Source organism: Corythoichthys intestinalis, chromosome 8 (assembly GCF_030265065.1).
Source record: "Corythoichthys intestinalis isolate RoL2023-P3 chromosome 8, ASM3026506v1, whole genome shotgun sequence".
NCBI classification, from domain to species: Eukaryota; Metazoa; Chordata; class Actinopteri; order Syngnathiformes; family Syngnathidae; genus Corythoichthys; species Corythoichthys intestinalis.
In genome coordinates this window covers 911,194-932,711 of record NC_080402.1, presented here as the reverse complement: position 1 = coordinate 932,711, position 21,518 = coordinate 911,194, and the positions used below count along the sequence as shown (strand labels likewise).

Below are 21,518 nucleotides of genomic sequence, written 5' to 3'. Positions count from 1 at the left end.
TTCGTTCGGCTGTTGCCGTTTTCCGTGCGGCTTGGCCGGGGCGAGTTCCAACACCTCCAAAGGTGGTCGAGAACAACCGAGCCAAGATCCTGTGGGACTTCCAGATCACGACAGTCAAACTGGTGATGGCCAACCAGCCTGACATAGTGGTGGTGGATAAACATGAGAAGACAGCAGTAGTGATAGATGTAGCAATCCCAAGCGATAGCAAAATCAGGAAAAAAGATCACGAAAAGCTGGAGAAATATCAAGGGTTGAAGGAAGAGTTGGAGAAAATGTGGGGAGTGAAGGCAACAGTGGTGCCAGTAGTGATCGGGACACTAGGGGCAGTAACCCCCAAACTGGGTGCATGGCTCCAACAGATACCAGGAACAACGTCCGACATCTCAGTTCGGAAGAGCGCAATCCTAGGGACAGCCAAGATCCTACACAGAACCCTCAAGCTCCCAGGTCTCTGGTAGAGGACCCGAGCTTGAAAGGGGAGACCATACCGCCCGGGTGGGCGAGACAACCATTTTTTTATATGTATTTACGTGTAATGCAAATAGGCAGTGTGTCCCGAAGACCACGCTGACTTTATTTTAGTTCCGCTTTACCTAGCATATTTAAATACCGTAATTTTTTTTACTATAAGCCGCTACTTTTTTCTTTCATTTTGAATCCTGTGGCTTATCGTCCAGTGCGGCTTATTTGTTGCTTTATTTGGGTTAATAGATAACACTTTATTTGACAGCGGCATCATAAGACTGTCATAATTATGACATGACACCATCATAGGCCTTACTGAATGCTTATGACAGATGCCATTACGTGTCAACCAGCAAATTATGTTACTAACTCCATTTATGTCCAGCTTGGATCTTTTACATGCATTCAAAAGTGAGATAATTTGCCGGATAACACTAAATGACATCTGTTATAGGCATTCATTAATGCTCATGACAGTTTCATGTCATAATTATAACAGTCTAATGGCGCCACTGCCATATAAAATGTTGCCAAATATCAAACTAGCAATTAATGAAACAACTGGAACAGTAACTGAAGAAATAATTAGTACAGAACATGAATTTTGATTGTTATTTAAATTTGTAGCGATGCAATGCATGCTAAGAGGCATGTTAGACAACAACAGTATTGACAGCAGGTGGCAGCAGAGGTTCACTGTCTCCTACGAGGGAGCAGTAATGGAGCAGTGATGGCCAAATGAAGCTTCTTGAAGCAATGATTGCTTCATGGTGGTTCATTTGGTTTTATGACAGTCTTATGATGCCGCTGTAAAAAAAAGTGTTACCAGGTAATATCTTTTGGAGTAAATATTTCATAATACAATGAGGACAGCTGTGGCTTATAGTCCAGTGGGGCTTATCAATGAACAAATGCCGTTTTCATGCCAAATTTGGTGGGTGGCGGGTTATAGTCAGGTGCGCCTCATAGTGCGAAAATTACGGTAATTGGAATATGGATGTTTGTGACTCGTTCTTGAATGTTCATCGGCCGAATCATGAATAATCTAAGATTTGGAAATTTTACACATCTTTATCTACTACTGTCAGTGGCAGTGAATGAGTTCATGTTGTTCCTGACGCTAGTACAAAGCCTCAACACCTAAAGACGGTTGGCTGCCCTACCCGTGCCGGGATCCACGCTGAACGCTCCGTGCTCGTTCCCGCTGACGATGCTGTATCGAATCTCTCCGTTGGCGTCCAGGTCCCGGCTCGCCGCCTGCACGCGCAGCACCTGCCCGCCGACGGCCGCGTCCTCGGGCACGGCGGCGGCGTACTCTCGCCGCTCGAACACGGGCAGGTTGTCGTTAATGTCTAGCACGGAGATCAGCACGCGGCAGGCGGCCCACAGGCGGGGCTGGCCGCGGTCGGCGGCGCGGGCCTCCAGCTCGTACATGGCGCGCGCCTCGCGGTCCAGCGGCCGGGCCAAGCTGATGATGCCGCTATGCTCGTCTACGGCGAACCAGCCGTCGGCAGAATCGGTCAGCGAATATGCCACTTCTCCGTTTGACCCTGGAATGGCGTAGGCCGGTTTAGAGGCACTTTGGGCCGAGTAGCCAAAATGTTTATTCAAGTAATTGTATTGTTACTTCAAAATAATATACTCAAGTAAAAGTAGTCATATCACACACAGTCACATCAATCAATCAGGAAGTACCGTCTTGCTCGCAAGGCTAACCTTATCATGTCAAACAAAAAATTTACGTTACCGGTATCGGCGTCTTCAGCCTGCAGCTTGGCCAGGAAAGTTCCTGTCCGGGTGTTCTCGAAGACGGTGAAGGCGTACGGGTCGGCGGCGAACTCGGGGGCGTTGTCGTTGACGTCGCGCACCGCCAGGTGCACGTCGGCCTCGCAGAAACGACCGCCCCCGTCGACCGCTCGCACTTTGAAGCGGTGCTCGTCGCGCTCTTCGCGGTCCAACGGTTTCAGGGTCTTCAGTTCGCCTGCGGGTAGACAAACAAAGTAGAATATGAATGCTGACAGAAATCAACTTTTTAGTGTTAAAAATGATTGCCCAATAAAAGGTTTCTGCAAAAATACACTATTTCTAATGTATGTAAAAAGGTCATCTAAAGTATGCCTAACAAAAGTATACCAAAATGTGCACATACATGCGGCTTCGCGTAAATTTCGATAATTTTGCAACGTTGCAAAAAAAAAAAAAAATGTAACAAAATCGGTCAGTGGCGACCCTTGAATCTTTTTTAAAAGACCTCTCCTATTGTGTTTTTTCAATGTAGAGCGATCAAATTTGGGGAGTCGATACCTTGTGCAAAACTGCTCCAAAAAGTCTCCTGTCGCCATATTCCAAACCCAACTGAAAATTGGGTATTTTGGATTGAATGTGAAATTTATATCGAGGTATTTATATCGAGACATAAGCACCAAGGGAGTAAGTCTGATCCTCCTCAAAACTGGTGAGACTATTCATGAGATATGAAATCTTAAGTTTTCAAAATGGTGACTTTTCATTCACGTGTCTGACCTGGGCGGGGTGCCAAAGTCAAAGCCATTTTTTGGGCAACACGCCATATTTAGGAAAAGACGAATAACTCCCGGATACAAGGTTCAATCTTTTTCATATCTGGCATGTACTGTATGTGAGGTATCCCAGCCTGAACACGACTGCATTGAAATATTACCCATTAGGCCCCCTGCTGGGACGAGGACACGGCCTTTTTTACGAGACAGGCTCCTCCTCCGAGGGAAAAAAATCAAATGAACTCAAACATGCATCAGGGGAGCCTTAAGACATGTGTTCAAATGCCTGATGAAAAATATTGCGGTTTGGTTGAAGCAGAGGAGTCCAAACAGGAGAGTGAAAGTGACCGCCGTCATTTTGTCTCGCCGCAAATTTTGAACAGTCATAACTTGGCAGACATACAACATATCTGCATCAAACTTCCCGTGCTTGGTGTCGTAGGGGTCATTTGCATCAACCCTAAAGCGCCAACTAGTGGCAACAGAAAGTCACTCATTTTACTTATACATGTCCAGTTCTTTTCAGGTTGGTTATTGCAGTTTCAAGACCTTTTGCAACACTACATTTTAAGGTCCATGTCCACATGTCGCTGTCTGTTGCCGTGACGACCATTTGTTCGCCATTGAAAGGAAGTAGATTTTTTTCAGGGACTAAGGCAGCTTACAGAGCCACGGAATTTGGCATAATCGATCGAATTGGCCCAATTCGAAGATTCATTTTGGTTTTGAATAAGGGCGTGGCTGCGCAGCTCAGTAGTGCCTCCTTTTTTGTTGTACTCTCTCCAACAGGGTTTTTTTCACCTAGTTGCGTGAATATATTTCTAATCCCAAACAAAGAAGCGAGTTTCCAGCATGTTAGGTTCTCACGAGATGATTGGAGGGGGACGATCTGTCACCAACCTGACCGAGTTGCGCCAAACTGCGAGGCCTACAGGCCTGGTTTTTCATTGTTTCTTATTAATTGTGTATTTTTGTTTTGTTTTTATATCTATTTCATCAAGAATTTAAAAATAAATAAAATGTTAGGGTTAAAATCAAAACATAAATGAATGGCTTAAAATAGGATAAAGTAAATAGAAAAACGGTGTTTATAATATTATTTTTGAGTTTCACACGATAAATAAATGAAATATTAATCAAAAAATAAAATGAGTAAGAACAGAAAGGAGTGGCCTATAAAGGGTTAAAGTACCCCAAAATATGATATCAATAAAAAATGTTTAAAAAATAGGGAATTAACTATGGACGATTTGAGCAAAAAGATGTCATTTTTATTGTTAAATTATGTTGCATTACTAATATATTTTTAGAATATTTTTATTAGTATGTTTTTGTATTGTTTTTATTCATTTTTCAATAAAAATGTTAACTTATACAAAAATTAATAACTAAAAGATGCATTTGAATCAAATAACAGAAATAAACCTTGTTTTTTAGTTTTAGTATGAAATAAATCCCCCAAAATATGGTATTTATAACGTATGTAAAAAAACAACAAAAAACAAATCAAAGACAACTCAGCTCAAGAAATCTTTTTTTACACACATTTTCATTTCAAAGTATTAAAATGAGTTCTCTATAAAGACATTTTTTATATTAAACGTATTTTTTAAATGTTATGTTTAAAAGGTCATCTCACATATGCACAACTTCAGCACAAAAACAAAAAATAACGATGGAACTTTTCCGACATCGTGATGCGCAAAAAGCATCTAATGCATATCATTAAATGCTGTTAAATGTTAAAGGCTGCTCTGATAAAAGGGAACATTAGCGTCTCTTAAAGCACATTTCCCGCCACTCGTAGGCTATCATTTATACATTAACGCCACCTTCGTGATGACCCTGCTGTTAGTTAAATGATTGTCGCTAAAAAGTGCTCTCACTTTGAGTTAGATAAAAAATAATAACAACAGTGGCCAGATGGAGTGTGTGATTTAGGGACTCTCCCTGAGGGCATTATTTGCAGGCAACAAGTACAAGTCATAAATTCCCCCTAAGTGTGCAACTTGGGATTTTACTGCAGCCCACAAGTTGCCCTAAAGGAAAATAGTATTGGCTGATAGCAAAAATAAATAAATAAATAAATAAATAAAGCACAACAACAACACAACGCACACACAAGCACAAAACCAAGTAGTAAATAAGTGGGCACAAGGGTGTTTGTTTTCCTTGGCAGTTCATTTGGCGCCGGATAGATACAGTAAGTTTGCAAAAGAATACAATTCCTTGCCTATTCAATGAATGTAGTGTTAAGAGGCATAATATGGATACCAGCGTTTGAGAAAACACCAGATCTGGGTAGAGCAGCCAAAAATTTTAACTCAAGTAAGAGTTGCGTTACTTCAAACTAATATTACTGAAGTAAAAGTAGTCATCCAAAAAAAAAGTTAAAAAGTATCCAGTGAAAAGACTACTCAAGTAAGAGTAACATTTTGAGCAACTGCTTATTGTTTGATTTTTTTTTTTTTTTAAACAATGGTATTTTTTTTTCTGAGCACAAAGTTATCTATATGAACCGTTGTTAAAATGATACTGTACAATAACACATTACGTAACCACATTAGGCCAAAGGAATTAAAAAACAACAACAAAAAATTCATTGAATTCCAAAGGGGTGGCGTGGCTCAGTGGTAGAGTAATTGTTGCCCAACCCAGAGGTTGTGGGTTCGATTCTCCGCCCTGATGAACACGTCTTGAGCAAGACACTGAACCCCACGTTGCTCCTGGGGCTGCGTCACCAGTAGGTGGATGGTGAGATAGTGTAAAGCGCTTTGAGCGCCTTGAAAGGTGGAAAAGCGCTATATAAGTGTAACACCATTTACCATAACACCACCAAAGGGAAAAAAAAACATAAATGAGGTATTATTAGTCCAAAGCCCTCTGGTGGAGAAAATAGTTCCTGGTTTGAATAGTGAAGAGTTCCTTCATAATTACTACAGTGATACCTCAGCTCACGAACTTTTCGCCTCAAGAACATTAAATTCGCGAGCATATAGTCTCTGCTGACGAACTAGTTTTCGGCGGACGAACCAATTCACGCGGTCGAAAAGCGCCACGAGAAGCTGACGCACGCTCACGGCGTCCCAGTTCGTCCCCTCACTTTCGTTGAGTGCGAACGTGGTTTGTGTTTGATAGACATTTTGGACCATATTGAGTGTATTTTTGCTATTATGGGACCGAAAAAGAGTTACCTACAGTCCTTATGGAAGGTGACTCGTGTTACCAATTCGCCCTCGACTGGTAATTGGCGGTGCTTTCAGCTTCCCACCGTAGTGAGAAGTGGACCGGCGAGTCACGTTGGCTCGTTGTCGTCGGTTGTCTTCGGTTCGCCCGATTTCCTCTCCAGAAAGGAGGCGGCGTGCATACAAACACCCAGAGGCGTCGGATGGCTTTTTGTGGACACTTTTACTAACAACTAAAAGCATGTGGGGGGCACAGCAGTGGAGTCTACGCTAACTGCGCACTTTGCCGGTAACACTCTCCTTCCAAACAGTAACTCCCTCCCTCCCTCCCTCCTCCTCCCACTCCATTCCATCAAGCCATCAACTACCATCACAAAGGTAAATAAAACGACTTTATTATACAGTACAGTTTATTTCTTTAATTATAATACAATAGCACATTTATTATACATAAAATAAGGTATATTTTTGTGTAGTTTTAAGGCTTATTTAGTAGAAAATTATGTTTTATGGGGACCTGGGAACGGATTATTCTCATTTTAATGGTTTCTTATGGGAAATAAATGTTCGGAAGACGAACTTTTCGCCTTACACACACTTTCTGGGAACCAATTATGTTCGTGAGCTGAGGTATCACTGTATTTAGAAATTAAAAGGGTCCGGTTTTCCCTGGTCAATCAGTGCCAAATAAAAACTGGGAGAGAGGTTGAAATCTGCACTTTTGAGTCATGTTGAGAGCAGCGCTCAATATCAAATACTTCATTTTTTTACGGGTGCTAAGCACACCACATAAAAGCTAGAACGGCAAGCTTGCGTCCGATTGGTATAATGGAGTCATGTGATTATTGTTGTGCTGTCTCATTGGTGAAGTCGGTAGAGCTACTTGCTACCACTACAGCTGCTACAGCTACTTGGCATCGCTGGCAAAAAAATAATCTAATGTGTAGAAGAAAGAGGAAAAATGTAACGACTCTTGTGTAGCCCAAAGTAGCGGAGTAAGAGTAGCGTTTTTTCTTCACAAATCTACTCAAGTAAAAAGTATAGCCTAGTAGAACTACTCTTATGAGTACATTTTTCCTCAAAAAGTTACTCAAGTAAATGTAACGGAGTACATGTAACGTGTTACTAACCACTTCTGGAAAACACGAGCTAGCATTAGCATTTCTTGGAAGGCAACATGGACGGCGGACACGACTTGAAGGCAAAATGACCACAACGGAAGCAAACTTACGACCAGAGGTGGGTAGAGTAGCCAAACATTTGACTCAAGTAAGAGTATCGTTAGTTCAAAATAATATTACTCAAGTCAAAGTAGTCTTCCAAAAAAATTGACTCAAGTACAAGTCAAAATGTAACATTGTGAGTAACTGCTTAAAATGTTAGATTGTTTTCCTCAGCACAACGTCATCAATATGAACTGTTTTTAGACTGTACTACAAGGTATTACATAAACATATTAGACCCAAACCAATACACACACAAAAAAAATAACCGAATTCCAACTAGAAACCTCTAGAACTGAAACATGACCTGTCCAAAAGAGCATGAGTTTCCCCAAGTGGAAAAAAAAAAAATTCCTGCCATGAATGGAAAACGATCATATGTCTGATTTTCCGTGGTCTATTGGTTCCAAATCAAAACTGGGATAGGGTTGAAAATGTAATTATGCTGACTCTATGTCAAATAATTTAATTTTTATGACGCTTTCAAGACACCATGTGATTGAATAGGCCAGCGTTGTAATCATAGGACTTCTGACTGCGAGCATGTTTGTATTGTTATGTCAGATTTTATCATGGAGCCATGTGATTATTGTTGCGATGTCTTATTGGTGAAACTACTACAACTACTAAGCATTGTCATTTTCTTAGGAACCTTTGGTTGACTTGTTATATGCTGACCTTGGATCCTCGCCTGGGTCCCTCTGTGCTGTATGATTGCTGTCAACTCAGAATAAATTGTCAACTTGTGTTTTGAAGCCTTTTTCCAGCTTTTAAAATGGAGTCAGTGCAAGGGGTTAAGACTAAGGTGAACGCGCAGAGTTTGGCCTTTTGGCCGGGTTGTTGATTCTCGCCGGCCCGGGTCGTTGGATCTGTGCCAGCGTGGGTCTGGCGGTTCAGCCGCCGTGATTCTAGCAATCTGGCTAAAAGGACAGATTCCTTTAATGTATATCAACACCTGACAAATTTCCGCAAAAGTCAGAATTTACCCTTTACGTACCCCAAATGAACTATCCAAAATTTCCAAAAGTATTGTATTTTGTTTAATGGTGGAGGATACACTGCCCTCCAGCGGCAACGTTGGGTCTGGCTGGACTGTCGCCTTATGACTGACTCCGACGTCAGACATGAATAAAGGATAGCTGAGCTCTGGTTTGGCCCACATAAGGCTGTAAGTTGTTTCAGCTAATATATGTTTGTGTATGCACTTGTAATTAAGTTTACAACTACATTTTGTGGAGTTACGTGTACGTGATTTGCTAAGAGAATTGTAAATACGTTAGCATTCTTAGCATTTAAACCAGCGGACTTTTGTGAGGCAAATTCGGCTGATCTACGAAATTTATATATTGATCAGACTGGATGGACGTTTGAACACCAATTGTTTTGTGTCAAGTGTTTGATTGTTAAAATGCATGTCGTTTTGAACATAAGCGTACCTATGCGTGTTACAGCTTTACAAATTGTCAAAAGTGAAGGAAGTTAAAGCTTCAAAAAGCACAATGTCTGTAAAGCTGAACAACTTCACGTTTAGTGAGGACAGAACTCGTCATACTAATAAATTAAAGTAGAAAATAAATTACTGTAAGGTATAATAAGGTACTGTTTATGTGACTACATAAATAAATAAACAGCTGGAGACAAAATGGCGGACCAGACTCCGGCGTCATAAAGTCGAAATCGTGTATGTCGAGTGTGTCGTAACCCGGCGACTACCTGTATTGTTTTTTTATTATCCCTATTATGATCACAATATTTCTTATACGTGAATTCAGGCATCGAGCTTGCCGACTCACCGGTCTCGGAGTCGATGAGAAAGAGTTCCGATCCCGCTCCGTGGAGCTCGTAGGAGATTTCCGCGTTGGATCGGATGTCCGCGTCGGTGGCCGACACTTGCAAGATGAGGCGATTGGCCGGCGAGTTCTCGGGGACGCTCTCGCTATAGAGAGACTGAAAGGAAAAGCCGAGTGGAGACCGTTCGTTAGGACGTCGACGTGTTTTTAACGTACGGTGTTTAGAGGCGACGTTACCTTGTCGCATACAGGGCTGTTGTCGTTAGCGTCCAGAACTTTGACTTCCACTACGGCTTTAGCCGTGAAGATGCCGTCGCTGGCCGTGATGTTGAGGAGGTAATAGTCGGCGCTCTCGCGGTCCAAAGGCTTCCGGACTAACACTTTCCATTCGTTCTGAACGTGCTCGATGGCAAACTGTCCCAGTGGGTCACCCCCTGTCAAATAGAAACAGGCAAATATTAGGGCTTCCAAAAAGCTGTTTACTATTGCTTCGTAGTTACCCTAAATCAATGTTTATATTACAGAAATCAAGCAATATTTACGTTTTGTTTTCTTTACATTTTAAAATCTATTAAAAGAAAAGTTTACTTTTTAAATTTTGTAGTATTAATAATAGTATTAATAATAGTCAAATAAATAATTGTTTTATCTTTAAATTAATTTCTAGCATAATATACAGTAACCATATTTACAGTTTTTTTTAAATAAGATTTTAAAAAAATAATATAAATTTTAAAAATAAGCAAATATTGTTTTTGGTCAAATAAATTAATGATCACTTGAATTTTTTCTCAAATAGATTAACAATATTTACTGTTTCCGTTGTTTTGATACAAAAAATTTTCAGATGAAAAAAATGAATAAGATTGAATAAGAAGTGCCAGTGAAAGCGATACAGATATAAAAGAAGTGCCATTCAACGAGTTGTCAGTCAACATATCATCACAAATGTTATGAAAATTTATTAGAAAGGTTGAAAAGTTACCTAGTGTTGCTTTAATCACCATAAAATTTTTCATTTTTGGAGAGAGAGCGAGTACGAAAAGTGGTATTTGCCTTTTTTTTTTTTTGGTGTCTGGCAAAATGGATTTTGCCATGTGGTATTTTTACTTTGCCATGTGGCAAAATTGATTTTTGACATGTGACGTATTTTTGCCATGTGGCAAAATTGATTTTGCCATGTGACTTTTTTTTTTTTTTTTTGCCATTTGGCAAAATTGATTTTGTCATGTGGCATTTTTTTTTGCCATGTGGCAAAATGTATTGTGACATGTGGCATTTTTATTTGTATGTTGCAAAATGGATTTTGGTTTGTGGCATTTTTTTTTTTTTTTTTAAAGTATATGGCAAAAAAATTTTGGGGGGTATATGGCATTTTTGCAGGCCATCCACGTCCGCATTGACTTTCAACTGGCACCCAAGTCAGGCTATGCCATTAATGGCTGCGAACATACAAATTTTCTATTCATTTTGAATGGTAGAAAAACGTGTGGTTATCATTTTTGACCATACATTACAACACATCCATTTTGCCACATACATAAAAAAATGCCGTATGTCAAAATACATTTTCCACATGGCAAAATCTTTTTTTGGCACATGGCACAAAAAAATGCCAAATGGCAAAATCCATTTTGCCACATGGCAAAAAAATGCCACATGTCAAAATATATTTTGACACATGTCAAAATACGTTTTGCCACATGGCAAAATCGATTTTTCCACATGGCAAAAGAAATGCCACATGTCAAAATCCATTTTGCCACATGGCAAAAAAATGCCACATGTCAAAATACGTTTTGCCACATGGCAAAATCGATTTTTCCACATGGCAAAAGAAATGCCACATGTCAAAATACATTTTGCCACATGGCAAAATCCATTTTACCACATGACAAAATCCATTTTTGCCACACGGCATTCACAATTTTTTGCCATGTGGCAAAATGGATTTTGCCATGTGGCATTTTTACTTTGCCATGTGGCAAAATTGATTTTTGACATGTGACATTTTTGCCATCTGGCAAAATTGATTTTGCCATCTGGACAAATCATGTGGCATTGTTTTTGCCAGGTGGCAAAATGTATTGTGACATGTGGCATTTTTATATGTATGTTGCAAAATGGATTTTGGTTTGTGGCTTTTTTTTTTTTTTTGGTATATGGCAATTTTTTTGGGGTATATAGCATTTTTTTGCAGGCCATGCACGTCCGCATTGACATTCAACTGGCACCCAAGTCAGGCTATGCCATTAATGGCTGCGCACGTCCAAATTTTCCATTCATTTTGAATAGCAGAAAAATGTGTGGTTATCATTTTTGACCATACACTTTACATTATAACACATCCATTTTACCACATACATAATAAAATGCCGCATGTCAAAATACATTTTCCACATGGCAAAATAATTTTTTTGCCACATGGCGAAAAAAAAAATGCCAAATGGCAAAATCCATTTTTCCACCTGGCAAAAAAAAAAAAAAAATGCCACATGTCAAAAAAAAAAAAAAAAAAAAAAAAAAAAAAAAAGCCAAATGTCAAAATCTATTTTGCCACATGGCAAAATCCATTTTTCCACATGGCAAAAAAAAAAAAAAATGCCACATGTTAGAATCCACTTTTCCACATGGCAAAAAAAGCCACGTTAGAACACATTTTGCCACATGGCAAAATCAATTTTTGCCACAAGGCAAATACCGCTTTTTGTTCTTGGCCCTGCTGCATTTTTGAGACCAAAAACTAAGACTAACTCACCAGTAATGAAGTAGCTGACTTGTCTGTTGATGTCCTCCGAGTCCTGGTCGGTGGTGCTGAGGATGGCGATGACCCCGCTGGGCGGAGGGTCGTCCTCGCTGACCGTCCCCTTGTAGACCTCCGCCGTGAAGCGCGGCGGGTTGTCGTTGACGTCGGCCACCGTCACCTCCACCCGCGTGGCGGCGGAGCGCCGGACTTTGTCGCCCTGATCGCTGGCCAGGACGGCCACGCTGTATTCGCCACGCTTTTCGCGGTCCAGTTCCTTCAGCGTGGTCAACCATCCGCTTTCGGCGTTGACGGCAAACAGCTCGGCGACTTCCCGCGAGTTGAGCTCGGCGTCCAGGCTGTACAGGACGTGGCCGTCGCTGCCCGAGTCCAGGTCGGAGGCTTTGACTTGAACCACCTGCGTCCCGCCCGGGAGGTTCTCCGCCACCACCGCCCGGTACGGGTCAGACTCAAATACGGGGTCGTTGTCGTTCAGGTCTTTGACCTGGACGTTGATGTCGACGGACGCCACGACGTCGTAGCCGTCGTGCCGGGTTTCCGCCCGCAGAGTGAGCTGGTACCACTTGGTGGTCTCGTGGTCCAGGCTCTTCTGAAGCTTCAGGGCGCCGGTGTCCGGGTCCACCACGAAGACTTGATTCCGGTTGCTCTCCGGGGTGTTTCCGTTCACCAGAGCGTAAGACACCGGTCGCTCGCTCTCGGCGCGGATCACGTCGATCTCCGTGCCGATGGGTAGGTCTTCCGCCAGCGCGTAGCGGTAATGAGCCTCGCCGAACTTGGGGACGGGAGTCTCGGGCGCCACGATCCGGATGTAAACTTGAACCGCGGAACTTTTGGGCGGGTTCCCGGTGTCCTCTGCTCGGACGAAAAAGGCGTAGAGCTCGCCCTCCAGTCCGACGAGGCTCTCTTTGGTCACGACCACCCCGGACGTCGGGTGGATTTCAAAGTTCTCCGCCACGTTCTCCGCCTCGGCTTCCACCGAGTACTCCACGTCGGCGTTGCTTCCCTCGTCCACGTCGGAGGCGGCGATCTTCACCACCGACGTTCCCCGGGGGGCGTCCGAAGCTACGGTGACTTTGTACTCGGCCGCCCTGAACTGCGGCGCGTTGTCGTTGACGTCGGTGAGGACCACGTTCACCGTGCAGAAGCCCACCTTGCCGCCGCCGTCCCGGGCCTCCAGGAAGACGGGGATGACTTTTTCGCCGCCGCCGTCGCGGTCCAGCACCTCCGAGGTGAAGACGCTGCCGTTTTCGTCAACGGCGAACTTGTCCTTGGCGACGTCGTTGACGACGCGGTACGCGATTTGTCCGTAAACGCCTTCGTCGTCATCCGCGGCTTTGGCTTCGGCGACCAACGTTCCGACGGGGGAGTTTTCCACGAGTTCCACGACGTATTCCGCTTGGGAAAATGCAGGGTTATGGAAGTTGGCGCCTACGACGGTGACTTCCACGAGGGCGGAGCTCCGATAAACGCCGTCCGAAACGGACACGTTGAGGTGGTAGATCGGTCGCATTTGTGGCCGGCGGTGGTTGGAAATGACGACCGCGCCGGTCCGCTTGTCGATGGCGAAACTCTGGTCCTCGTTCCCGTAGACGATGGCGAACTCCAGCTTTCCCGAGTCGGAACTGTCCGCGTCCGAAGCCTGGACTTGGGTGACAAAGTGTCCGCGAGAAGCTAACTCGCTAACGGTCGCTTTGTAGACTCGCTCCACAAACATTGGCGCGTTATCGTTCAGATCAGTGACGTCCACTGTCACCGCCACTTCGCCAGAGAGGGCTGGGACACCCCCGTCTACGGCGCGGACGCTCAGTCGGTGCTGCCGGATCTCCTCGTGATCCAGCGGCCGGGCTGTCGAGATGATTCCCGTGTCGCGGTCGATCGCGAAGTAATCCGAACTTCTCCCCTTCTTCTCTACCAACTGGTAGAAGATTTCCTGATTGCGTCCCGTGTCGAAATCTTTGGCGTCCACCCGCAGGACAGAAGTACCGACGGCGGACGCCTCGGAGATGTTGCCGCGGTACGACTCGGAGAGGAACAGCGGCGGGTTGTCGTTGACGTCTACCAGGATGATATCCACAAAAACGTCCGAGTGCGCCCCTGTCAGGGAGTCGGTGGCGCGCACGATTAATCTATACGCCGGGTGCGTCTCAAAGTCCAGGGGACGAGCTACGTGAAGGACGCCGGTGTTGAAGTCGACGGAGAACTGCTTGAAAGGGTCTCCTTCGGTTAGCGTGTAAACGATTCGGGGGCCTTCGGAATCGCTGGCTTGAACGTGGAGAACCGGCGCGTGGACTTGGATGTTCTCGGGGATTTCGATGCTATAGAAGGCTTTTTCAAAAACGGGGACGGCTTGGTTCACCACGGTAATCGGGACTTGGGCTTCCGCCGACAGCGCCGGATGACCGCCGTCCGTCGCGACCACCACCACCGCGAAATTGCCGTCGAGGGATTCTACCTCAAACGGCTTTTTAAGGGTGATTTCGCCGGAGGGGTTGATGTCAAAATGCTCCTGAGGTTCCTTCAAACTGTAATGGATTTGGGCATTGGGACCTCGGTCCTTGTCCACCGCCGTGACCTGTCGGACCACCTGGCCTTCTTCCGCGTCCATCTGGACCAGGGCTTGGTAGGGGAGGTGCAAAAAGACGGGCGCGTTGTCATTGATGTCCTCCACCATCACCGTCAAAAGAACGTGGGCGGGCTCTTCGGACGGGTCCTCCTTGGTGACCTCCACCACCACGTCAAAGGTGTCCCGGGCCTCGCGATCGAACGCTACTCCGGTGGTGGAAACCACCCCCGATGTTCGTCCGATTTCAAAATGTTTGTCGGGATTGAGGATTTTGTAGAACAACGGCTCGTTGACTTGGTTTCCTACGGCGGCGATGACTTCCAGCGTCTTCTTCTCGGTTAGGTTCTCCAAGACGGAAGCTCGGTAGGACTCTCTGGTGAACTCGACCTTGCCGTCCTTGTTCTCTTTCAAGTGGATCTTGACGGCGGCGACGCTGGCGAACCTCCCGTCGGAAACTCGGACTTTTAGCTCGTACCTGCTTCTCAGCTGGGTGACGTTCTGGATGGACAGCACGCCAGTGTTCGCGTCCATCTTGAACTTGACGCCGATGTTGCCCTCGGAGATGGAAAACAGAAGCTTGGCGTCGGGTCCAGTGTCCGGGTCGGCGGCGTCGACTTTGACCACTTCCACTCCTCTGTACGTCGGCAGCGCCACGACGGCCTCGTAGACGTCCCGGCCGAAGACCGGCGGGCAGTCGTTGACGTCGACGACCTCCACCGTCACGTTGGCCGCAGTCTCCGCGAACAGCCGAGGCGCGCCGAGGTCGTGGACCTGCACCGTGAAGCGGTAAACGCTCCTCCGCTCGTGGTCCAAGGCGGCCGTGATCCTGACGGCGCCGGTGGCCGAGTCCACGGCGAAGTAGTTGAGGGCGAAGGGCTCCGCGATCTGATACGCCAGCATGGCGTTGCGCTCGCTGTCGGCGTCAGTCGCGCGGATGACGAACGGCGCGTTTTCCCGGGTGAGAACCACGCTGCCGACCGGGGCCGACTCGCTGACCAGGCCGCGGAACTCCCGTCGTACGAAAACGGGGGCGTTGTCGTTCTCGTCCTTCAGGTGGACCGCCAGAGTGGCGTTGCTGGACAGCCCCGCCATGTTGGTCCCCTGGACGACCAGCTTGTATTGGGGGGTGGTCTCGTAGTCCAGTTCCTTCCGGGTGACCACCACGCCCGAGTTGGGGTTGATGTCAAAGGCGCCGTCCGCGTTCCCGCTTTTGATTTGGTAGAAAACAGACGACTGGCTGATGGCCGCCACCGAGCTTACGAAGCTACCGGGTGCGGCCGACTCGCTGATGTCGGCGGAGAATTCTTTCTCCGGGAATCTGGGGGCGGCGTTGTCCGAGACGGTGACGTCGATGTGGATGGCGGCGGTGGCGGATAAAGGCTTGGCTCCGCGGTCTGTCGCCTTGACGGTGAGTTCGAAGCTGGTTTTACCGCTGTGGCTGAGTTCTTTGGCCACCGTGACGGTGCCCAGGACGGGATCCACGGCGAAGGAGTTTGCCACGTTTCCTGTCAAAAACAAAGAAAACAAGAGTTGGATTTAGTTGTTGACCTTTACATACCGCGCAGTAGTACTTTAACACACGACTACCCGGACGTTTTTTTGTGTTGCGGGCCGCTGTCTAGTCTTTTTTTTTTTCAACAAACAATCAATAATTGTTTTTGTAATGAGCAGACTCATCCAATCATCCTATTGCTGAGTGGCGACATAAAGAGAATTTTATTTTATTTTTTTTAAACAAAATATTTCAAATAGAAGAAATAAATTTTGTTCCTAAAATAATTTAAAACAATCATAATAATAAAACCAAATAAAATAGAAGAGGTGATTCAATCTTGGGGTCATGAGGTCAAAGGTCACAAAAGGAATATCACAATGGCTCAAGAACAATCATAATAATAAAAACAAATTAAAATAGAAGAGGTGATTAAATCTTGGGGTCATGAGGTCGAAGGTCACAAAAGGAATATCACAATAGCTAAAGAACAATCATAATGATAAAGCAAATTAAAATAGAAGAGGTGATTCCATCTTGGCGTCATGAGGTCAAAGGTCACAGAGGTCATAAAAGGAATATCGCGATAGCTCAAGAACAATCATAATAATAAAAAAATCAAAACAGGTTATTAAATCTTGGGGTCATGAGGTCGAAGGTCACAAAAGGAATATCACGATAGCTAAAGAACAATCATAATAATAAAACAAATTAAAATAGAAGAGGTGATTCAATCTTGGCGTCATGAGGTCAAAGGTCACAGAGGTCATAAAAGGAATATCGCAATAGCTAAAGAACAATCATAATAATAAAACAAATTAAAATAGAGGTGATTCAATCTTGGGGTCATTTGGTCAAAGGTCACAGAAGTCACAGAAGGAACATCGCGATAGCTCAAGAACAAATAAAAGGATCATTATTAAATTTGCAGGATATGTTTGTAATATGAAACGGGTGAGGTGATTACATCTTGTGTTCATGAGGTTAAAGGTCAAGAATATATTTGTGTTGAAGAGAATTCAAGAACAGGGTTACGGTGTAGGGTTTAGGTAAGGGTAAGTTGTAGGTAAGAGATTATTATCAAACTTGCATGATATGTTTTGTAATTTGAAATGGAAGAGGTGAATCAATTTGGGGGTCGAAGGTCAGAAATATTGACGACGCTATGAATTTTGAGTTCTGGTCTCCCAGAGTGCTCCTATAGTTTTCATTTCTATACCTTTTCTGCTATTGGGTTCTCTTATTATAAACAGTAAATGGAGTTATAATCTTGGTCAGAGAACCGATTAAACTCGCGAGTCAAAGTGTAGGTCATTCTTCGCACTAATCCAGCAAAAGTCACATCGGTTCAAACAAAGGTTAAGACTCTTGCTGATCAGAGCGGGCAAATTCCGAGGGCTGACATAATTGGAAAGTACAGACAAAGAGCTTGACGCGTTCCCGACCGACTATTCCATTCATGAAAAGCATCCAGTAGGCCGACTCATGACTTCATCGGCACTACAATGAAAGCTTTCATTTTGTCCCACTGCCCCAAAAATGGAATTTAGGTTGAAAAGTCAGCATCTAGATGACTAATTTTTTTCATTTTTTGGCTGACAATTTATGAACCGAAAAATACGGTAGCAGGTTTTTGCGGGCACCTGACTCGATGCTGTAGACGATTTCGGCGTTGCGTCCCGTGTCTTTGTCCAGCGCGGTGACCTGCAACACGGCCGAGCCCGCGGCGGCCGTCTCAAAGACGCGGCCAGAGTAGGGCGTGCCCACGAACCAAGGCGCGTTGTCGTTGGCGTCCTCCACGTTGACCACCACGCGCACCAGGTTGCGTTTCACTGGGATGTCCTGGTCGCGGACCTAAGGGCAACATGCATCAAAAGCGAATGAATTAGAAGATGCGATTTCTGGAGAAATTGAGTGGGGATGCTTTGCTTTTTCCAAATTCCCATTGAAATTGACCAAATTAGCAGGTTAGACAAAATTGAGTGACGTATCGAACTTTTGGCCTTGACGGATATAGCTCTGTTTGGCATTGAAGGACATTGCAGTCTGAAGGAGATAGTACCTTTTCTCTAACACACTTAAAATAATCAATCAGGGTATAGTCCTGTTTCTCGTATTTACTGTTTGACTGTTTGTATTACAATAATACACCCAATACATAATAAATAGCACTTATACCATAGTTTCAGGAAAACAAGCAGAATATAGGGCATAAGAGATAAACGTGGCTTTCTTATCACAGAAGCCCAGCGTGTGCGTCATACAACTGACTGAGCAAGATTGACGCACCAACTCTCGCAATCAGTTCTCCGAACAGTTCAGAACAAATGGCGGGACGCTCTGTCACAACACAAGGAACACAGGAGAACGTCCGATATCCAACTGATAAGACTCCAAGAGCCCCTTTGAGCTTGAGGTGTCAAAGTCTACAACCCTCGTTGCCCGGACAACGGTAACTCCTGAATCCTCCTGTCCAATCCACAAACAAACAAACAATAATCCTAAAAGACAATGTTTAACTAATCGTGGTCACTTTTCACGGGATTTTATACATTCATGTCTGATGAAACTCTTACAGTGACCTTTGTGTGCGCCAATTGTTGCACACCAGCTGTGATAACACAATCACTTTTGCCACACACATAGCTACAACAAAATGTTCCACAGCAAACAGATGCAAAAATGTCAGGGACATGACATGTACGCCCTGAAATTAATCGAGCTGCTTGACTGGACGCTAAGTTACTAAACCCAGATTGTTGATTGTGTTATTGTACAGTTTTGATGTATGTTCCATGCCATAATGTGTATCTTTAGTTGTATGGGGGACGGGAAACTGATAAGCATATGCTTCATCCCGTCCACCTTTGTCTTCTTCTTTGGTTCCTTCGGGCAAATCATATCACATTTTGTAATTGTCAATGATTGTCAATGATACCGATGATGATGACAATAAAATTCCATTCCATTCCAAAACCTTTTGTTGACGTGTGATAGGGTGACCTTGCCTCCCCGTCCGAGTGTTTCTGTTTCCCCTTGCCGTTTTGATCGCTGTCGACCTGAATACATTCTCAACTTTAGCCTTAGTCTTTAGCATATCTTGAAATGAATTAGGCACTTTACACGTAAAATGTGATTCATTATATGGGGGGGGGGGGGGGGGGGGGGGGGGATATCACGATACAAAAGCAATTCCAGAACCAATTGATTTCGTATTTTCAGGTACTACGATATAAGATTTAAAAAGAATCTTACCATAACGGTGAGAACGTGACTTCGCACGGTCTCGTGATCCAGCGGTTCGGCGGTGTATAGCGTCCCCGTCCCGGGGTCCAGTTTGAACTTTTTGAGGCTGAAGGGGTCGGTGCTGCTCAGAAGCGTGAAGGTCAGCTTGTTTTTCTCGTCCTGGTCCGTGGCGTCCACGCGCAGAACCTCGCTTCCCGCCGGAACGTCCTCGGGGACGCTCACTTCATACTTGGCGCGGGAGAATTCCGGACGATGGTTGTTGGTGTCGATGACTCGGATCAGAACCTGCCGGGGGCGAGAGAGATTTCCTTGGTTATTGCTGGGTTGTGCTAATGTTAGCTAAATTGGAAAACTGCAATCACGCAAAAACTTGTCATTTTTGATCCAGTTACGCATCTAAGGGTTAACTCATTGCCTAACATTGACAACGATAGATGTCCAATTTGTTTATACTGGTAGGACTGACTCATGTTTCAATGCCAATGAGTTAGTATTGCCAAATGATGGATGTTGCCTTGTTGAAATGTGTTCCCAGATGAAAAGAACAACTGTTCACGTCCTTCTACAAAGTTAAACCTGCGCCCCTAATGTCCATACATGTTCCTCTAGGCCTTTCATCAACACGAGTGTTGCTTTTGTGCACTCCCAACATCATCCGCCAAGCTGTAAAATTCCAGCGGGAGAGTGTTTTATCAACAGCAGCCACTCGTCTGCTGGACTTCCGACAGAGGATTACGGAGAGCCGCCGGAATGCCATCTCCGCTTCCGCTCTTGCCAAACACGGGGAACAAAGGGATCAGGCCCGATTAAACACCTGCATACCAGACACCAGGGGGTGATATCCTTTAAGGAGGTGATGGAAAAACGACAAAGCTGCGGGGCTCCGCTCCAAAGTGGAACACCATCGCTTGTAATAGCGTTGTTTTCAAGGCTAAAACACGTGCGACCGAGCTAACGTGGCAATTTACGAAGACTTTTTGTGAGTTTTTCGATATGGGTTCTTGAGACTTCTCGTGATCGGTATGCCTACCAAATATCATGTTGCCAGGTAAAACTGGCTCTCGGGGCTGATTTTTTAAAATTGCAGATTGGGCTACAGAGAAGAAGTGGATTCTTGAAACCAAAATGGCAGACTTCCTGTGTGTTCATCAATATGGGTTTTTGAGACTTTTTTGTGGGTCTACTCATGACAGGTATACCTACCAACTTTCATGTTGCCAGGTAAAACGGGCTCTAGGGGCTGATTTTTTTTTTTTTTTTTTTAATTGCAGATTGAGCTACAGATCAAAATTTGATTCTTTAAACCAAAATGGCAGACTTCCTGTGTGTTTTTCAATGTAGGTTTTTGAGACTTTTTTGTGGGTCTACTCACGATAGATATGTCCACCAAATTTTATGTTACTACATAAAACTGGATTCAGGGGCTGATTTGTTTTTGAAATGCAGATTGAGCTACAGATTAAAATTGGACTCTTGAAACCAAAATGGCAGAATTCATGTGTGTTTATCAATATGGGTTTTTGAGACTTTTTTGTAGGTCTACTCATGATAGGTTTACCTACCAAATTTCATATTGCCAGGTAAAACGGGCTCTAGGGGCTGAATTTTTTTTTTTTAATTGCAGATTACGCTACAGAGTAGAAGTGGATTCTTGAAACCAAAATTGCAGACTTCCTGTGTGTTTATTGATATGGGTTCTTGAGACTTTTGGTGGGTCTTCTCATGATAGGCATGTCCACCAAATTTTATGTTACTACGCAAAACTGGATTCTTGGGCTGATTTTTTTTTTTTTTAATTGCAGATTGAGCTACAGATTAAAATTAGAGTCTTGAAAACAAAATGGCAGAGTTCCTGTGTGTTTGTCGATATGGGTTCTTGAGACTTTTTTGGGGGTCTTCTCATGATAGACATGTCCACCAAATTTTATGTTACTACACAAAACTGGATTCAGGGGCTGATTTTTTTTTTAATTGCAGATTGGGCTACAGAGTAGAAGTGGATTCTTGAAACCAAAATGGCAGACTTGCTGTGTATTTATCGATATGGGTTCTTGAGACTTTTTTGTGGGTCTACTCATGATACACATGTCCATCAAATTTTATGTTACGACACAAAACTGGATTCAGGGGCTGATTTTTTTTTTTTTTTTTTTTGCAGATTGAGCTACAGATTAAAATTAGAGTCTTAAAAACAAAATGGCAGACTTCCTGTGTGTTTATCGATATGGGTTTTTGAGAGTTTTTTGTGGGTCTTCTCATGATAGACAG

At 44.2% G+C, this 21,518-nt stretch overlaps 1 protein-coding gene across 11 annotated transcripts in view; it reads right to left on the bottom strand.

Moving 5' to 3' along the window:
* Window positions 1-21,518, bottom strand: part of fat1a (FAT atypical cadherin 1a) — a 137,159-nt gene that overhangs the window by 34,700 nt on the left and 80,941 nt on the right. For all 11 annotated transcript variants that reach the window (XR_009064093.1, XR_009064091.1, XR_009064095.1 and 8 more), the window contains 7 exons: window positions 19,260-19,535; window positions 17,648-17,858; window positions 11,944-16,017; window positions 9,423-9,619; window positions 9,189-9,342; window positions 2,216-2,449; window positions 1,632-2,018 (listed from right to left, as the gene is read on the bottom strand). Coding sequence is in view for 6 of the 11 variants with exons in the window: in XM_057842846.1 (XP_057698829.1) it covers window positions 1,632-2,018; window positions 2,216-2,449; window positions 9,189-9,342; window positions 9,423-9,619; window positions 11,944-16,017; window positions 17,648-17,858; window positions 19,260-19,535 (5,533 nt within the window). In the remaining 5 variants the exon portion in view is untranslated. The remainder of the gene's footprint in view (window positions 1-1,631; window positions 2,019-2,215; window positions 2,450-9,188; window positions 9,343-9,422; window positions 9,620-11,943; window positions 16,018-17,647; window positions 17,859-19,259; window positions 19,536-21,518) is intronic.